This window comes from Monodelphis domestica, chromosome 3, assembly GCF_027887165.1.
Source record: "Monodelphis domestica isolate mMonDom1 chromosome 3, mMonDom1.pri, whole genome shotgun sequence".
Taxonomy (NCBI): domain Eukaryota; kingdom Metazoa; phylum Chordata; class Mammalia; order Didelphimorphia; family Didelphidae; genus Monodelphis; species Monodelphis domestica.
The window spans coordinates 537,477,164-537,495,160 of NC_077229.1; the positions used below are offsets into that span (position 1 = coordinate 537,477,164).

Below are 17,997 nucleotides of genomic sequence, written 5' to 3' on the forward strand. Positions count from 1 at the left end.
TTGCTTTTTATAGAAATCATTTATTTTTCTGCATAAAGGATATATTATTATTTACATCAATTGGATGGCAATATCAATTTGTTAAATTCTCTTCTACAATCCTTGTCTCCAGGTGGGAATAGCCCTGTGGACAGAAATAGTAGAAACAGCATAAGGAAATGAAAAAGACCTTAAAAATTTTTTTTAACTTCATATATTTTTTTTACCTATGTGGTATATGCAGAAGAGGTCCTGCACCTGTTGGACCTCTCTCTTTTGTACGTTCTTCCCATCCTTTGGTCAGTTTGTACAACCTGGATGGATCTCGACTAACATTAACTTCAACCTGTCAACAAAAATGAAATTATGACCTATTAAATTATATTACCTATGAAATTTACAAGGCATTAATTTAATCTTTGAGAAGGTAAAGCAATTTTATAAAATATTAACATTAGTGAAAATTCAATAGAAGTGACCACTTTTATGTTACTCAAGTGATCACTTTATTTTCTTAAAGAGAGGTTATGTTTAGTTTATTATTTTAAAAATCAAGGCTTTCTAATTATGTAATAGCAACTTAGTGAGTTACTTTTAAATACTTGCTATAGTTCTTCCAATTTTCCTTCAAAATAAATGTTTTAAGAGGTTTTTTTTTTAAGCCTTTTTCATTCCCTTGTAACTTCTTTCCACAGGGCTATTCGAACCTGGACAAGGATTATAGAAGATAGTTTAGGAAACAGAAATTGGCATCCAATTGATATGAATGTAACCATCTTCCTTACATAAGAAAATAAATAATGATAGGACCAGAAATCAAATTTCTCTTTTTTTTTATGCACTAGATTAGAGAAGTCCTCTTTATCCACTAGCAAGTAAGTAAACCCACTTGTCCATAGTAACATCATGGGACCTAAGTAATATCACTTGAATGTCAAAAAGTATGACTGGAAATCTAAGACAAGTGGGAAGATATGGGAAAGGAAAGAAAGAAAAGCAAGAATCAAGGAAGGAAAAAGAGAGAGAGGTATCTGTTTTTTAAAACATTGATATTTAACCATATATTGCCTCCTTAATTTCACTAGACTTTTTTCTACTTGTACAAGCACTTAAAAAATTGAAACGGGGAGGGAGGGGGAAGATTGGGTAGCTCAGTGGATTCAAATCTGGCCTCAGACACTTCCCAGCTGTGTGACCAAGGGCAAGTCACTTAACCCCCATTGCCTAACCAATACACAGTATTGTTTCCAAGACAGAGGGTAAGGGTTTAAAAAAAATTTTTTTTTAATTGCAAAGGGGGTACAATAAGGAAAAAAGAGCTGAGGAAGTAAATCTGCATTTTATGTATCTACATCCTTAATGAAGGGGTAAAGAATAGGATAATATTGCTTAAGATTTTATAAAATAGAAACTCAGATATAATTCTAAGATACAGTACCTTTTCCTTTAATTTTTCCAATCGTCTTTCTTTTTCTCTCTTTTCCTTTGTCTTTGCTTCTCTTTCCAGAATTTTTAATTCAAGTTTATGTAAATCCTAAAGTATACATACAAAACACAAAAAGAGATATTTTTCTGAAAATGAGGTAATTAAAATGGAATTTGCTTGAAAGTCTAGATGTTTGATGACTGTACTAGAAGTTAGAAACCTGGGCTTTCTAATCCTGGCTTATAAAGCTTGAAAATATCTAAGGTCACATTTGAACCCAGAACCTCCCATTTCTAAGCCTGGCTCTCAATTCATTGATCCACCTAACTGCCGCATATTCTGACCTTATCTTAGCAAATGGTATAAGATATTGCTCTATATCTAGTTTCTGTCAAACTATTTTCTAGTTGAACCTACAATTTTTACCAAATAGAGATTTCTTATCCCAAAAATCTGGATCTAAACTTTTGTCAAATAAAAGGCTACTGTAATCTTTTACTACTGATTCCTGTATGTCTGTCCTGTTCCAGTGATCTACTATTTTTTAGTCAGTAGTAGACAGTTTTGATAATTACTGCTTTGTAATACAATTTAAAATCTAGTACTGCTAGACTCCCTTCCTTTACATATTTTTCATTAATTCTTTTGATATATTTGATCTTTTGTACTTCCAAATGAACTATTATTATTTTTTCTAGCTCAATGCCATAATTTTTTAGTAATTTAATTGGGATGATATTGAATAAGTACATTAGTTTAGGTAGGATTGTCATTTTAATTATATTGTCTCGACCATCCATGAACAATTAATATTTCTCCAATTATTTAGATCTGATTTTATTTGTATAAAAAGTGTTTTATAAATTTGGAATTATACCCAAAGGGCTTTAAAAAATTGCATGCCCTTTGATCCAGCAATACCACTACTAGGTTTGTACCCCAAAGAAATTTTTAAAAAATGTTTGTACAAAAATATGTATAGCTGTGCTTTTTGTGGCAGCAAAAAATTGGAAAATGAGGGGGTGAGGGGCTGAATTAAGGTATTTGATGGTGATGGAATACTATTGTGCTATAAGGAATGATGAACTACTTGATTTCTATATGAATGGGAAGACCTCCATGAACTGATGTGAAGTGAAATGAGAAAAATCAAGAGAACATTGTACACAGTAAGGGAAATATTGTAGGATAATCAAATGTTACTGCTACTAATAGCAATGGCAATGATCAAGAACAATCCCATGGAACTTATGAAAAAGAATACAATCCACATCTAGAAAAAGAATTACGGGAATAGAAAAGCAGAAGAAAAACATATGATTTATCACTTAATTATATATGGGCGTATGATTTGGGGTTGTGGTTTTTAAAAAAATTACTCTATTACAAATATGAATAATATGGAAATGGTTTTTGATTAATAAGACATGAATAAACCAATAGAACTGCTTGTCAGTTTTGGGAGGGGGGGAGACAAAAGGAGGGAGAGAATATGAATCATATAATCATAGAAAAATATCTAAAAAAAATAAATTAAATAATGTGGGGAAAAAAGTGTTTTATAATTATGTTCCTATAATTCCTGGGTTTGTTTTAGCAGGTATACTGCCAGATATTTAATTCTACCTGTGGTTATTTTAAATGTATTTCTTTCTATTGCTACTTGCAGGACTTTGTTAATAATATATAAAAATGCTGACTATTTATATTCTACTACTTTCTAAAAATATTGATAGTTTCAACTAACTTTTTAGTTGAATCTCTAGAACATTCCACATATAACAACATGTTGTCTGCAAAAATAGCTTTATAACCACCCATTATGGTTGCTTCAATTTATTTCTCTTCTCTCATTTCTATTGCTGGCATTTCTTTTTTTTTCAGTTAATTTTTTTATTATATTTTATTTGATCATTTCCAAGCATTATTCATTAAAGACATAGATCATTTTCTTTTCCTCCCCCCCACCCCCCATAGCCGACGCGTAAATCCACTGGGCATTACATGTTTTCTTGATTTGAACCCATTGCTATGTTGATAATATTTGCATTAGAGTGTTCATTTAGAGTCTCTCCTCTGTCATGTCCCCTCAACCGCTGTAGTCAGGCAGTTGCTTTTCCTCGGTGTTTCCACTCCCATAGTTTATCCTTTGCTTATGAATAGTGTTTTTTTCTCCTAGATCCCTGCAAATTGTTCAGGGACATTACACCACCACTAATGGAGAAGTCCATTACGTTCGATTATACCACAGTGTATTAGTCTCTGTGTACAATGTTCTCCTGGTTCTGCTCCTCTCGCTCTGCATCACTTCCTGGAGGTTGTTCCAGTCTCCATGGAACTCCTCCACTTTATTATTCCTTTTAGCACAATAGTATTCCATCACCAACATATACCACAATTTGCTCAGCCATTCCCCAATTGATGGGCATCCCCTCATTTTCCAGTTTTTGGCCACCACAAAGAGCGCAGCTATGAATATTTTTGTACAAGTCTTTTTGTCCATTATCTCTTTGGGGTACAGACCCAGCAGTGCTATGGCTGGATCAAAGGGTAGATATTCTTTTGTCGCCCTTTGGGCATAGTTCCAAATTGCCCTCCAGAATGGTTGGATCAGTTCACAACTCCACCATATTGCTGGCATTTCTAATACTAATGATATGTAATATTGGTGATAATGAGCATACTTGTTTCACTCCTGATCTTACTGAGAAGGCTTCTAGCTTTTCCCCTTTACAAATAATTCTTGCTAATGGTTTTAGATGTTTTATGTCATTTTAAGAAAAAAATCCATTTAGACCTGTGCTTTCCAGTTTTAATAGGAATGAGTGTTGTATTTTGTCAAAAGCTTTTTATGCATCTATTGATATAATCAAAGTTTTTATTACTTGTTATTAATATAATCAGTTATGTTGACAGTTTTCCTTATATTAAATCATCCCTGCATTCCTGGTATAAATACTGTGTAAGGTTAAGGGATAAAGAATATGGAAAAAGTAAAGATTGTCTTTAAGAGGAAAGGAGGAGAATTTAGACATAGACCCTGAGATTAAAAGTCACTCCTAATCTGGCTTCTGTAAACCTTAAAATTTCTTAGACTTATGAATGTTGGAAATTTCCCCATTGGGAAATTTCATACTGGAAAAAATTTCTTACTGATAGTAAGAACTCTATTGGAATGTGAAACCCCTTGGCATGGGAGGATCCTTCTCCTCCCTACTTAAGACTACTTTAGGACAGAAACCTTTTGCTAAACAATGGAAAGGGTTTTGACCTATGCTTAAGCATAGAACAGGAAGTTCTTTGAGTCATGATTGATTTTAGAATTGATACAATAGAGATACTTGGAATGACAGAACCAGGCCTTGGAAAATACAATCTCCACCCTAATTAGAGTAACAGGATTTAGGAAGGGCTGCAGCAAGGATCAAGATTTAATTATTTGAGAATATGACCTTCAACAGACATGTGCAAAGCCACAGACCTCTGGGTGGTCCTGGGTTAAACTAGAGCCACCATTGGCACAAGGGAGACATCGACAGTGATTGGTAGATGTGAGAACTGAGGGGAGGGAACTTGGATGGTTTCCTTAAAGATAGCGGGGTCTGAGGACAGAGAGAGGAGAGTTTTTTGCTCTGAGAGGTTTGGCTCTGAGGAGGTTTTGCTCGAGGAAGTTTTGCTCGAGGAGGTTTTGCTCTAAAGGAGTCTGAGAGGAGAGAGGTCCTGGAGGGAGAGCTCCTGGAGAGGTCTTGAAGGAGGTTGTGGAAGGAGAACTGAGGAGGAGTCAGGAGGAGAATTCTCTGGAACATTTCTTGAAAGGAGGCTTTCTTGAAGGTGGAGCCTGAGGTTGACATGAGAAGCCTTACCTAGAGAGATCTTGGGTGAGTGATAAAACCAACTGACTGATTTATTCATTCTTATTCCTTTCTTACTTTCTCTCTTTTTCTATTGATTAATCAGTGTATTATAAATTAAATTTCTCTATAAAACCCAGTTGGCTTGGGCATATTCATAAATTGGGAATATGTTCCCTGGCGACCATCTTATATTTATATAAAACCAAGACACAGTAGAAAACATATTTCAGCGGTCATAATTGTTATATATTTCCCTTGCTCCCAAAACATTTTAATTATCACAGTGTATGGCTTCCACTCTCTTATCTACAACTATTTAACGCTCAAAACTATTTTAAATCTAACACTTCTCTCTGAGCTATAAGGGAGGACATTTGCTCTATCATGTCCTGGGAATTCACTAGATTTGTGGAAAGATTAGATTTTGGAGACATACCTTGGAGCAGATCTGTGTTTCCCTGAAGTGCTGAGACCAATCTGGCTGAGACAACTTGGTTAAGGTAAACCCAAGGGGTTTGAGACTTTGGGTTTACCTGGGAAGCCAACCCCAGGCTTGGGAAAGGACTCAATCAACCTGTGAGTCCTTCCTCCTCAGCCTTTTAGAGACAATCTAAAATAATTAGGTTAAGTAAGGTAGTCAGATAGTTTGGGGGTTTTGATAGCTCAGAAAGCTGGTAAGAAGGGCTTGAGAAGACAAGAAGGGCATCCCCAAGAGGGGGGTATAAAAGGTGGGAGAAGATGGAGCTGTATAGATTTAGGATCTTATCTACCATTTCCTAACTTCAATAAACTTGGTTCTCTATCATTTCAAGGGGTTGTGCTTTACTGGCCCTAGAAGTTCCTAGTTGGGTTTTTCCATCACCAATCCATCTAGGTCCTTTCCCAATAAATCTATCTCCATTTGGAGGTAGATTTCTTTTTCAACTGTTTGGTCACAGTGATATATTATTACAGTCTCCTAGCTAGTATTTATTTAGGATTTTTGCATCCAGAAACATTAATGAAATTGGTCTATAATTTTCTGTCTCTGTTTTTGCTCTTCCTAGTTTAGATATCAGTACTATATTTGTTTCGTAAAAAATAATTTGGTTAAACTCCTTCTTTACCTGTTATTCCAATAATTTATTTAATATTAGAATTAGTTGATCTTTAAATGTTTGACAGAGTTCACTTGTAAATCCATCTAGACCTAATGCTATTTTCTTACAAAGTTTATATCTGGATTGTTCGATTTCTTTTTCTAAAACATGTTTATTTAGATATCCTATTTCTTCCTCTGATAGTCTAGGTAGTTTGTTTTTTAAAGTATTCTTCCATTTCATTTACATTATTAAATTTGCATACAATTGAGCAAAATAATTCCTACTTACTACTTTCAATTTCATCTTCATTGGTAGGGATGCTAAGATTTTTAAATAACCTTAAAATGCCTTTAGATATTAATGCTTTAGATTTTTTGAGATATGGATATGCAGTAATATTTTCTAATTGACAATTTTTGTCAAAATTAGTTGGGCAATCTAGGAGGTGTACTGTAAAAGCATTAGGGTCTCCCTTGGAAATATGACAGTCATCAATTAAATTAATAGGCTACCAAATTTAACTAACCTGTCCCTTTAAGATTAGTACTTGTACAAATAAAGAATATGAACAATAAATTTTCAGATGAAGAAATCAAAGCCATCAATAATCATATGAAAAAATGTTATAAATCCCTCTTGATTAAAGAAATACAAATTAAAACAACACTAAGGTACCAACTAATATGACAGTAAATAAAAGTGAAAAATGTTGGAGGGACTGTGGCAAAATTGGAACACTAATGCATTGTTGGTGGAGTTGTGCAATTTGAAACTATGCCCAACGGGCTATAAAACTGTGCGTACCCTTTCATGCTGTAATTTGGTGTCTGGATCCAAAACATTTAATAAAAAAGGGAAAAGAACCTATTTGGAAAAGACCAAAAATATTTGTAGCAGCTCTTTTTTTGTAGTAGCAAAGAATTGGAAATTGAGGGTACATCCATCAGTTAGAGAATGGCTGAACAAATTGTGGTACATGTTGGTGATGGAATACTATTGTGCTATAAGAAATGATAAGCAAAATGATTTTAGAAAAAGCTGGAAAGATCTACATGAAATGATACAGAGCAAAATAAGCAGAACTGGGAGAACACAGTAAAGCAATATTGTATGTTTTCCCAGAAGTTCACCAAAAAGGTTAGCCTAAGATATTAGAGGGCTCTCTTTATCTTGATATGTTAATATCCACCTTTAGTTCTTTAGATGTATTAATGGTATTCCACATCTTGCTACCACATAGCAATACCAATAAAAACATCAGTATTGAAAGGATGAGTCTTCTTTTATAGGAAACTTGGATCTAGTAAAAGAGCTTTGTAATTTCTAAAAAATAATCACATGCTTCTCTTCCTCCTATTAAATTCTGGGCCTAGCTCACTATCCATCCATATTATCTGTCCCATATATAAATCTTTTTGGACAAACGCTATAGGGTGTTCATCCAAATGCATTATTGGTGAACCTATCACTATAGAAAGCAATATGGAAAATAAAAGTCACTAAAATATCTATATCCTTTGAACCACCAATCCCACTAAGAGAATATGCACAATGACTATAACAATGTAAATATTAAGACCACTAAAATGAAATAAAATTCTGAATGACTGAAAAAGCAATGATGGTCCTGGATTAAATACTTTCCCCTTTTATGGTAGAGGGGCAGAATTTATGTGAATGTGGATGTAAATGTGCATATATATATACATATACATACATACATACATATATACATATACATATACACACTATATACAATACAACAACTTCATTGTTGTTGTTGTTGTTGTTGTTGTTGTTGTTGCTGTTGAGACAGCTAGATGGCACAGTGGATAGAGTGCTAGGCCTGGAATCAGGAAACACTCAACTTCCTGAATTCAAATTTGGCCTCAGACATTTACTAGCTGTATGATCCTGGGCAAGTCACTTAATTCTGTTTGTCTCAGTTTCCTCATCTATAACATGAGTTGGAGAAAAACATGGCAAACCATTCCAATATCTTTGTGAAGAAAACCCCAAATGAAGTCATGACTGAAACTAAATAAGAAAACAACAAAAATACAATATATGTAATAATATATAAAAATATGCATTATATATGAACATACTATGTGAGTGTATTGTCAGATGAGGTTTGACTATCAGAAATATTAGATATTTTTCTTAATTAAATTCTTTTTAATAGAGAAGGACTCTTCCACCACCCAGGACTGATATAAAGACAAAAAGCATCAACATACATTTTGAAAAAGAACACGTGATAATGAGGGGGAAACTATTTAGGGAAGATTTTATATATAATAGACACATCATGTGCATGTACATATATATATATTCACATATACACACACAAACATATGCAAAACATAAATATAATATATACAAAAATATATATACTCACCCTCTCTTGAAACCTAATAATTTCATTTAGAGCCATTTTTCTTTTTTCTTCTCTTTCAGTCTTCTCTCTCATCTCTTTTTCAAGTTTCAACAATTCCTCTTGTTCTTTCTTCTGCTGAGTATATTTTTCTAGTAGTAATTTTAAGTGAAATTGGCGCTGATGTTCTCTCTGTTGCTTTTTCTCTTTTTCCTCTTCTTCTTTTAACTGAGATGCTTGTTTCATTGATAATTCCATAATTTTCTGATTTTTCCAGGCTTCAATTGCTAATTTCTGTTTCTTTCTTTGCTCCTCTTTTTGTTTTTGGACATCTTCTTGTTGAAGATCATTAATCATGACTGCATCCTCTGACTTTTGATTTAAATTAAACATTTCTTTTTTTTCTCGTTGCTTCTTTGTTTTCCACTTCTGAATAGACTAAATAATTTAAAAAAAAATAATTTTATGATTACTTTAAATCATAGATAATCAAACTATAAACTCTTGCCCTATTTTTCCACAAAGACTACACAGGATTCTTAAATTTTAGAATTATTTTGTGAGTTTTGTTTTTCCTAAAGAAATGCATATGTTTTTCATAATCATTGTGAGAAGTTGTCATGTTTTACCTTTTTTTATAATACTAATTATAAATTCTATTGATTCTTTGGGCCTCCTTTTCCTGTCTAATGTACTTTTCACTTTTCAATTCTCTACTGTGCTGTATACTACTTTAGCTAGGTTCTTCCATGTCTCTTCTTCTACCTTCTGCTCTTTATATCCCCTTCATCTAGTCATCTCACTCCTGTTTTTAAATCTGTCTTAAGGCTACACTTTTTTTTTTTCTGTGACTGTCTTCTAGTTTGACACCATACCAGGAATCAATAGTGAAATAACTCAATTATTATGTAAAAGTTGAGTATTAACACAATCAATGTTGGCTTTTAAATGAAGGAAGTACACTAAACTCTCTCCCAATCTTTAATATAGGTCTTTTTTCACAGCATATATAGCACTCTTATCCTTATTTAAAGAATGGATGTCAATAATAAAAAGACCACCCACTGATTGAAAATCATAAGATTTAGGTTCAAAGTACTAGACTCTGACACCTCTATATGACTGAAAGCAAATCACTTAACCTTCCTGGGACTCAATTTCCTGGACTTTATAATAAGAGAGTTAGACTCATTGGCATCTGAGATTCCTTTCAGTTCTAGAGAGATAATCCTTATGAATTCTTTCCCATTTTAACTTTATGTTACAGTTCACGTTCAGGATTTGAGGCTACTTTAAAGGTCTTAGAGTCTACATCAAGTACAAATTAGTATGAAAAAACTGTAAATAATTTAACTAGAACTCGTATTTAAAATAATTCATTCAACATGGTACCTGAGTATCTGCTAAGAATAAGCCACTCTGACAAGCACTGTAAATGTTATTTTTTTAATATAAAATTGATCATCTTTAGCATCTGTAGGTATCCAAAATTATTGCATAGGATGTTCCCATATTCTGAAAACCCAGGAAGACCCTTCCTACTCCCAAATTATCCACAATTTATTTAAATATATGATTATATTTATCAAAATATGTTTAATTGCTAAATGCTGATCTTCCTTAAAATTTAGCTACTTTTCTAATAATTAATAACAAAATAAGCTGAAATTTCCTGTAACATTTCATAGACTAACATTATTACCATGATCTGAGGCATCACCACAACATAGCATTTATTAAGGATCCTAAATACTCATTTCAGGAGTCTAAGCATAACATAGCTATTACCCACTAAGAAATAACCCAAAGAATTTACATAGACACAGGAGAGAAGATGGAACTCATATCAGAGATCCACTGTATATGAATTAGCAATATTCTGAAGCTTTAACGTGGGGAATTCAGACAAAGTTAGGATTGTTCTGCCTGACTTCCTTAAACTAGATGATTTTACAAACTTACTATATCATCACTTAAGATGACTCTTGCTAAAAATTTTAAGTACCATTCTGCTAACACGTCTTTGGAGAAAAGGAAAAGAAACTTACAGTTATCATTACTAAGGAGGCAAATAGAAGTATTAAAATTGTAGACTTTAAGAAATAGGAGAAAACAAAGAAACAAAAATGAACAAAATCTGAAGCAAGAGATCAGGCAACAAACTAGACAATAGACAAGAAAAACCTGTTTTAATATCCAACTCTATGATAGACATTTAAGTTAGCAAAATGGGCATATCCATTGGCAGAAACAGGACATAAAATTAATTTTGCCAAGTATTTTTTAAGTATTTTATTTTTTAAAAATAGGACCATTTAAAAATATATATGCCATAGCTATTTAAAGGTTACTGACACTAATGAAACAGTCTTTGGAACTCATTTATGTAAGTTCATATACACACACAACCCTCCCTAAAGGTCAGCTACATGGTGCAATGGGGAGAGTGCCAGGCCTGGAGTTAGCAAGAGCTGAGTTCAAATCTCACTTCAGACACTTAATAGCTATGACCCTGAACAAGTCTCTTAAAATGTTTGCCTCCATTTCCTTATCTCTAAAATGGAGATGATAATAATAGCTCCTACCTCTTTGGGTTGTTGTGAGGATCAAATAAGATCATAATTATGAAGTAATTATAATAAAAATAATAAAATATATTAAGTAAATATGCTAAGTCCTGGTTATTTAGCTATGAGCTATGTGCTACATATGAGACATTTCTCCTGAATTAGTTACACAGCTACTCAGTACTTGAATCACTCCTTGCCCTAGTTTACCATTGTTAGGTACAAGTCCCCTCCTCAGTTTAAATTGATCTGCTATGCAACTACAGAGTATAAGCAACAGAGCTGCCAAATGGCACCTCTTTATACACTCTGCACTACCTCACACACCTTCTTCCTCCACTAATGCACAGTCAACAGGCACCTGCTCAGTGATCCTGAACTAGATGCTTTTGAGTGGTGTCCTTCTTTCTAGACCTGGTTCCCATTGCTGGAAGACACCCACCTACCTCTCTATGCTAACATGATTTGAAAAAAGGGTTCAATGTGATTTTTCCTTGGGTTTCCCAAATAGGACTAGATCTGATGTTTTTCTTGGTCATTTTTGAAACCGCTGGGCTGTACTACTTCTTCCTACTCACCACCTTACCTGATCTTTCTATTACTTTGATTATGGAACCATTTTTCTTGATTAAACATGGTTGACCTCATCCAAGCATGATAAGTTGCCCTTCTTGAAAACTTGCTATGAAGAATAATGCAATACATGAGATTTTGATAGTTGGTGTTTTTAAAAACTTTCATTAGCCCTCCTAGGCTAGTTTCTGATTCCCTTATCAATAAATGGTAGATCAAATGTCATTTGAAGAGATGAAATGGCAGTAAAAGTAGAGTGCTAGTTATGCTTTGATGGGCAATACTCCAATAATTTTCATATCAATTGGACTGAAAACTTCTCTGTTTCTTTCTTATTTTACTTCTAGGACATATACGCAATTTAGGATAATAAAAACCTCTTTCTTGTTCATCAATACTAATGTTCTAATTTAACTTTTTTAATATCATAAACCAAGTATCAAATGGAATATTTGGTAGCTTTGAATAATACCTACAATAATCTGAACAAAGGCTATTTCTGTCACTCATAACTCATTTTACTTCACGTATTATAACTGGTAGTATCACTGATCTGCATGTAAATATTTAAGCAAGAAGTCTGACGCATTTATACTATTATAGGTATATTCATTAAAATTAGGCTTTCTAGTTCCTTTTCTTTCCTTAACCAATATATATGTTCAAATTAAAAGAATATAATATTAAATTAAAATATAAAGCTACTTTTGTCACTATTTCAGCAGGATATATATGATAAAGATTACAGGTATTGGGCATGCCTAATGTTCCTACTTTTTTTGAGTAGGAGTTGGAGAGGAAGGGGAGAGCCAATGGTAAAGAACTGGTAACCTGCAGTAATGGGGAATATAAGCTGTGACCAAACATAGACATTCTATATATTTTTACAATATCTAGATCATATAATTTGATACTTTTCTCATAGTAGTTTTTTTAAAACCCTTGCCTTCTGTCTTAAAATTGATACTGAGTATTGGTTCCAAGGCAGAAGGATGATTAAGGGCTAGGCAATTGGGGTTAACTTGTCCAGGGTAACATAGCTAGGAAGTGTCTGAGGCCACATTTTAACCGAGGACCTCCTATCTCCAGGCCTGGCTCAATACATATTTTAAATCTAAATAAACATAATTAAATTTGTAATTAAAATAAAATGCAAAGCAATTTTGGGTGATACCTTAGCATATGTTTGGGCACATTTAGCAAAACATGTATATATAGTGCACCATACTAATAGGGGATATTCATTAGTTTAAAACTGACCATGTTAAAATGGGGGTTTTCTATTCAATATAAGCTTTATTTTAATTAAGTATAAACTTATATTAGTTCTTAGTTTTTAATATATTTAGTGTATAGAAAGGTGAAATGAAGGTGAAAAAAGCCAAACACTGACAAAATATGAACAAAAATATATACAAACAGTAAAAGTTTCTTTTTCAAAAACTATATAAAAGAACATTTTACCTCTTTTTTTCTTTCTTCTAAAGAGAGAAATTTTTGATACCATTTTTCATGTAATTGAACTTCATCTTCTGTCCTTCCAGGCAGACACACTAGAACTTCTTTTATATAGCTTGGCTTCCCTTTGTGCTTATTTCTCACTTTTAGAAAACTCTGGTGATCATAATCATCCCATCCTCCTTTTCGCCCTCCTGTTTGCTGAAGAAACTTTTCAAAATCTACTACTTCTTCAGGAAGATTGTTTGGCATTTCCAAAGGAACTTTGCTTGACAATTCCTTGAAAAGTCTCTCTGTTCCTGAATTAGTCAATGGCCAAGTCTCAATTTTTCTCTCTAAAGCATTGAGTTCATTAGTAGTTATTTTCTCTTCTTTAATAAGATCTTCATATCTAAAATAAAGAATAACATTTGAATAGTCAGCTTTTCAAATGCAGATATTTCCACATTAATAATCTTCCAGCATTGTGACACAGAAAAAGCACTGAATTTGAATTCTTAAAGGTTTCTAGGTTCAAAGTCTTGAATTTGACACCACTTAACATCTCTGAGACTCAGTTTCATAAGTTTCATCGCTTAAAATGAAGATATTTATACTACCCACCTCACAGGTTTTTGTGAATAAATTACATTGTAAACCTAGACACTATACAGGTTATTTTTATTATAAACTAACTATGGGTTTCCATACATCATACCAACACTACCTAAGTCTCTAGCTATTTATTTTCCGTAATTAAGAGGCAGCATAGTGTAGTGAATAGAGCAATGTCTTTGGAATCAAAAAACCTAGGTTTCAATTTTACTTTGGCCACTTAATATGTATGTGGTCTTTGGCAAAAATTTTTATCTCTTCTAGCTTATAAAATGAGTGGCTTTTAAAGTTCCTTCCAACTATAAATCTATGATAGTGATTTTTTGCTCTATTTACTTACCTTTATTTTCATTCTTACCTATCCTTTCCTCTTATCTTCATTCAATTTCTGTATAATTCTTATCCTTACAGTTTCATACTAAAACTCCACAGAGGCCATTTAGTCCAAACTCTTCATTTTCAGATAAGAAAACTAATGCCTAGGAAAGTTAAATTACATACCTAAGGTCACATCAGTCAGGATTTGAACCTTGGCCCTCTGACTCCTCTGACTCTTTCTCCATAAAACACTATTTCTTTTCTACTCTCTTGATTTAATCCCTTTTCCTTCTCCATTCCACATCCCTACCTGGCACCACACCCTCCAGTCCCATAGAGTTCTAGGCTGTCATTTGGATTTAATTTTAGAGGCTTGTGGCAGTGTAGGGTATAATTGGTTCTACTTGGTAGTTCCAAACAATACTTGTACCATTGCCTACATATATCTCCTAGCTCCTTTCTTGAATCAGTTACAGGCAATAAGGGAGCAAGGAGAAAAAACTTCTGCCATAGTCAATCACAGCAACAGTAGCAAGAAATATGAGCTGACACCTTAAGAGAGATTGAAAAAACAAAAATGGAAAGAATTCAAAGTGTTACAGTTTGAAACTATTTAATATAGCCATAAATCATTCTTTAAACATTGACAATCCCTGATGACACTGCTGTATTTTGGAATAATGAATATTCATAATGATAAACTCAGTCATCAAAAGATTGCTAAACTCAGTATAATCTGTTTAAGATGACAGAGGAATGTATACCATGTTTTGAAAAAGGATAATTTTCTTTTAATTTGGCACTTGGAATTTTATAGATATAGATTAGACTAACTGAACTCTGAGTCCCAGAGGTAAAAAGGACCATGGGATGTCAAAGCTATGCCAGTGGAATGCAAAATCTTTCTGCCAAGCTGGAAAGATTTTGAAAATGGACTTCTTGACAGACTTCTTACTCTCTAAGCAGATAACAATAATTAGCATTTACATATTGCTTTGAAGTTTGCAAGGTATATCACAAACTATCTCATTTTATCTTTACAACAACCTGAGAGGTAGATGGTATTATTATTCCCATTTTACAGATGAGGAAACTAAGGACAAAGGGGTTAAATGATTTGTCCAAGATCTGAGGTCGAATTTGATCTCAGACCTTCTGGACTACAACAGCACTCTATCCACAGAAAAGCACAGTTCATCACCAAAAGTTTGGCTACTGGGTGACAAATAGAGACCTCTGTAATATAGAGAGGAGAAAAGGAAGAGAATAAGTATTTATTAAACCCTGTGGTAAGCACTTCACACATATTATCTCATTTGACTGTCACAACAATACTGTGAACTAAGTGCTATTATTATCCCCAGTTACTAGCTGAGGAAACTGGGACAGAGAATGATTAAGTCACAGCTAATTTTTAAGGCTGTATTTGAACTCATCTTCAGGAAGCCAAACCCAACACACTTGCATTGCACCTATAAAACAGACCTGGTGCCTATGTTGTTCCCCTTCTACTTCCAAAGTGATAATGGCAGAATAGTGGGACAAGCAGTTATAAAGTGCTGAAAATCAACCAGTTGATTTTCACCAGTAATCTATAAACATTAATTTAACTGTTGGTTTTCCTAATATGCAAACTTTGTCCAATGATGATTTCATACATTCCAAGGGAAGCAAATCCAATCTACAATGACATTATAAATGAAAAGAGAAAATAAATTAATTTGCAACTAAGTTGGAATGATTGAAAATGGGTTCTTCTCAGGAGAATGAAGGAAGAAAGCACATTGTAAACTCTTATTTTGCCTACAAATGCAATGAGAAAAATCATTTCACTAAACTCTTGGTCACTTTGCCTCTGAGTACTCACAAACTTAATACAGGACAAAGAAATAGAAATTCTAGATCCTCCATATCAAGTCAATATATACTTTGATATTCAATGGCTTCAATGCAATGGTAGGTACACTGGAAAATGGAAAAATATGGAAAAAATGTTGGAAATATAGTTTGGGATGAAGAAAGAAAGATGCCAAAGACTTGTAGACAGTTCAAAAGCCTAATATATATATGTAACATGAACAGTTTCTTCAAGGAGCAAAAAGGTATTTCTTGAGAATATACATTGTAGGGAATGTGATTGTTGGGATGTTTTTGCTTTGCTGTCAAGATTGTTCGGATGTGGTCTGCTTTGTGAGTCAAGAAAAGGTAATTTGTTTTATTTTTTATTTTATAAGAAAAGAATAAGATGACATTGGACATGGAGAAAATTTAACAAGATCACAAAAAATGAGTATAACTTACAGAAAACAATTATTACTTACTGATTTGGCGTTTTGTTGTGTCTGTGTATAAATCGAAAATGAGGACAAGAATTAGATTTTAAAGTCTCATTAAAGAATATCACCCTTTTTAAAAATTCATTTTGAACGTATGTGCACATTAAAAGTGATTACTTGAAAAAGTCATGCCATATTACTTTTGTACAGTCTTAAAAATAAAAATATTTTAAAACATACATCAGTCTCTGCTCTTCTTTAAAAGTATTAATTGCATTTTCAACTTCTTCCATCATTTCTCTCAGTTTTTCAACAACTATAAAAAAAGAAAAAACAACCTATTACATATGCTTTACTTTTAACAGAACTATTACATAAGAAAAAAACCTTGATTTTTATAACATTTTAAAAGTCTTAATTTAAGGTACAAGAAGAGTAGGGAAAGATAAGAACCTTAGAATGTAACAAAATTTAGTGAGAAAAATTCCGAACACCGCAGTCAGTACTCCACTAACTGATTTACTAATTAATTAGTTCTTACCCTGAGTAACTCATCTAAACTAGCTAGGCTCTCTATACTTCAGCTTCCCCATCTATAAAAGAGGGGGAAATACCTGCCTTGGCTAATCATAAACATCCTGGGATTATATGAAAGCAGTAGTGTTATAGAAACATCATTCTTGTAGCTAACACAAAACATTCTGTGATGCTAATATAGACATTGTAAACTAATGCAGTTTTCACACACATTAACACCACAACTTTTCTTCATCCTTTCTATTCAGTGCTAAAAAGGATATATTTGATATCTCAAAGTATAAATGAATCCCTCTCCCAAGATAAATACTAATACACAAAAAGTACAACATAAGTCACTTACATTCAGGTGTAGATTTTACATCTTTCAACTGCTGTTGAAGCCTCTTTATGTGGTTATGTATTTTTGTCAAGTGTTGCTGGATTTTAGCTCCTGAAGAGATACCAAATAAAAATTCAGTTCAAGTGCACACTAAAACTTTTGGGATATAAACATGTTTTTCCTAACTCCATGATTTAAAAGAGCTGCCATTTTCTGCAACTTAGTTTGAAAGAACTGGAGTAATAAGAGGTTAAGTGACTATCTCTGGGTCACAAAGCCAAAGTAGAACTCTCATCCACTATGTCATGCTGCTGCACCTCAATACATGGGAAGTCTACGTACCCTATCCTGAGGACAGTATGAGGTTTGGTAACTACAAGATCCCCAACTGCTTCTGGAACAATAGGGATCTGATATGCCATTCAGAATAGAAGCTGATTTACACTCATTGATGTGTCTTTAGGAACTATGGTCCTGTCCAAAAAGTTATTTCCAAGGATACCACAAAAAAAAAAAATCTTTTTAGCTTCCACTTTTAAGGTTGTTCATATTCTAGATTGGGAATAAGTATATAAGCTATGTACAAGATTGTGGCACTGAAATAATATCCTTTTAAAGACCTATACAGGAGTAA

The 17,997-nt window shown here is 33.2% G+C and overlaps 1 protein-coding gene across 3 annotated transcripts in view; it reads right to left on the reverse strand.

The window, feature by feature from the left end:
* Positions 1-17,997, reverse strand: part of CCDC112 (coiled-coil domain containing 112) — a 29,951-nt gene continuing 11,954 nt past the window's right edge. For 2 of the 3 annotated variants that reach the window (XM_016431366.2, XM_016431365.2), the window contains exons 4-11: positions 17,385-17,474; positions 16,745-16,820; positions 16,550-16,570; positions 13,323-13,707; positions 8,743-9,156; positions 1,418-1,513; positions 207-325; positions 1-124 (exon numbers count right to left, since the gene is read on the reverse strand). In XM_016431366.2, coding sequence (XP_016286852.1) covers positions 94-124; positions 207-325; positions 1,418-1,513; positions 8,743-9,156; positions 13,323-13,707; positions 16,550-16,570; positions 16,745-16,820; positions 17,385-17,474 — 1,232 coding nt within the window. In that variant the 3' untranslated portion in view covers positions 1-93. The remainder of the gene's footprint in view (positions 125-206; positions 326-1,417; positions 1,514-8,742; positions 9,157-13,322; positions 13,708-16,549; positions 16,571-16,744; positions 16,821-17,384; positions 17,475-17,997) is intronic. The other variant, XM_003340586.4, reaches the window with a different exon arrangement.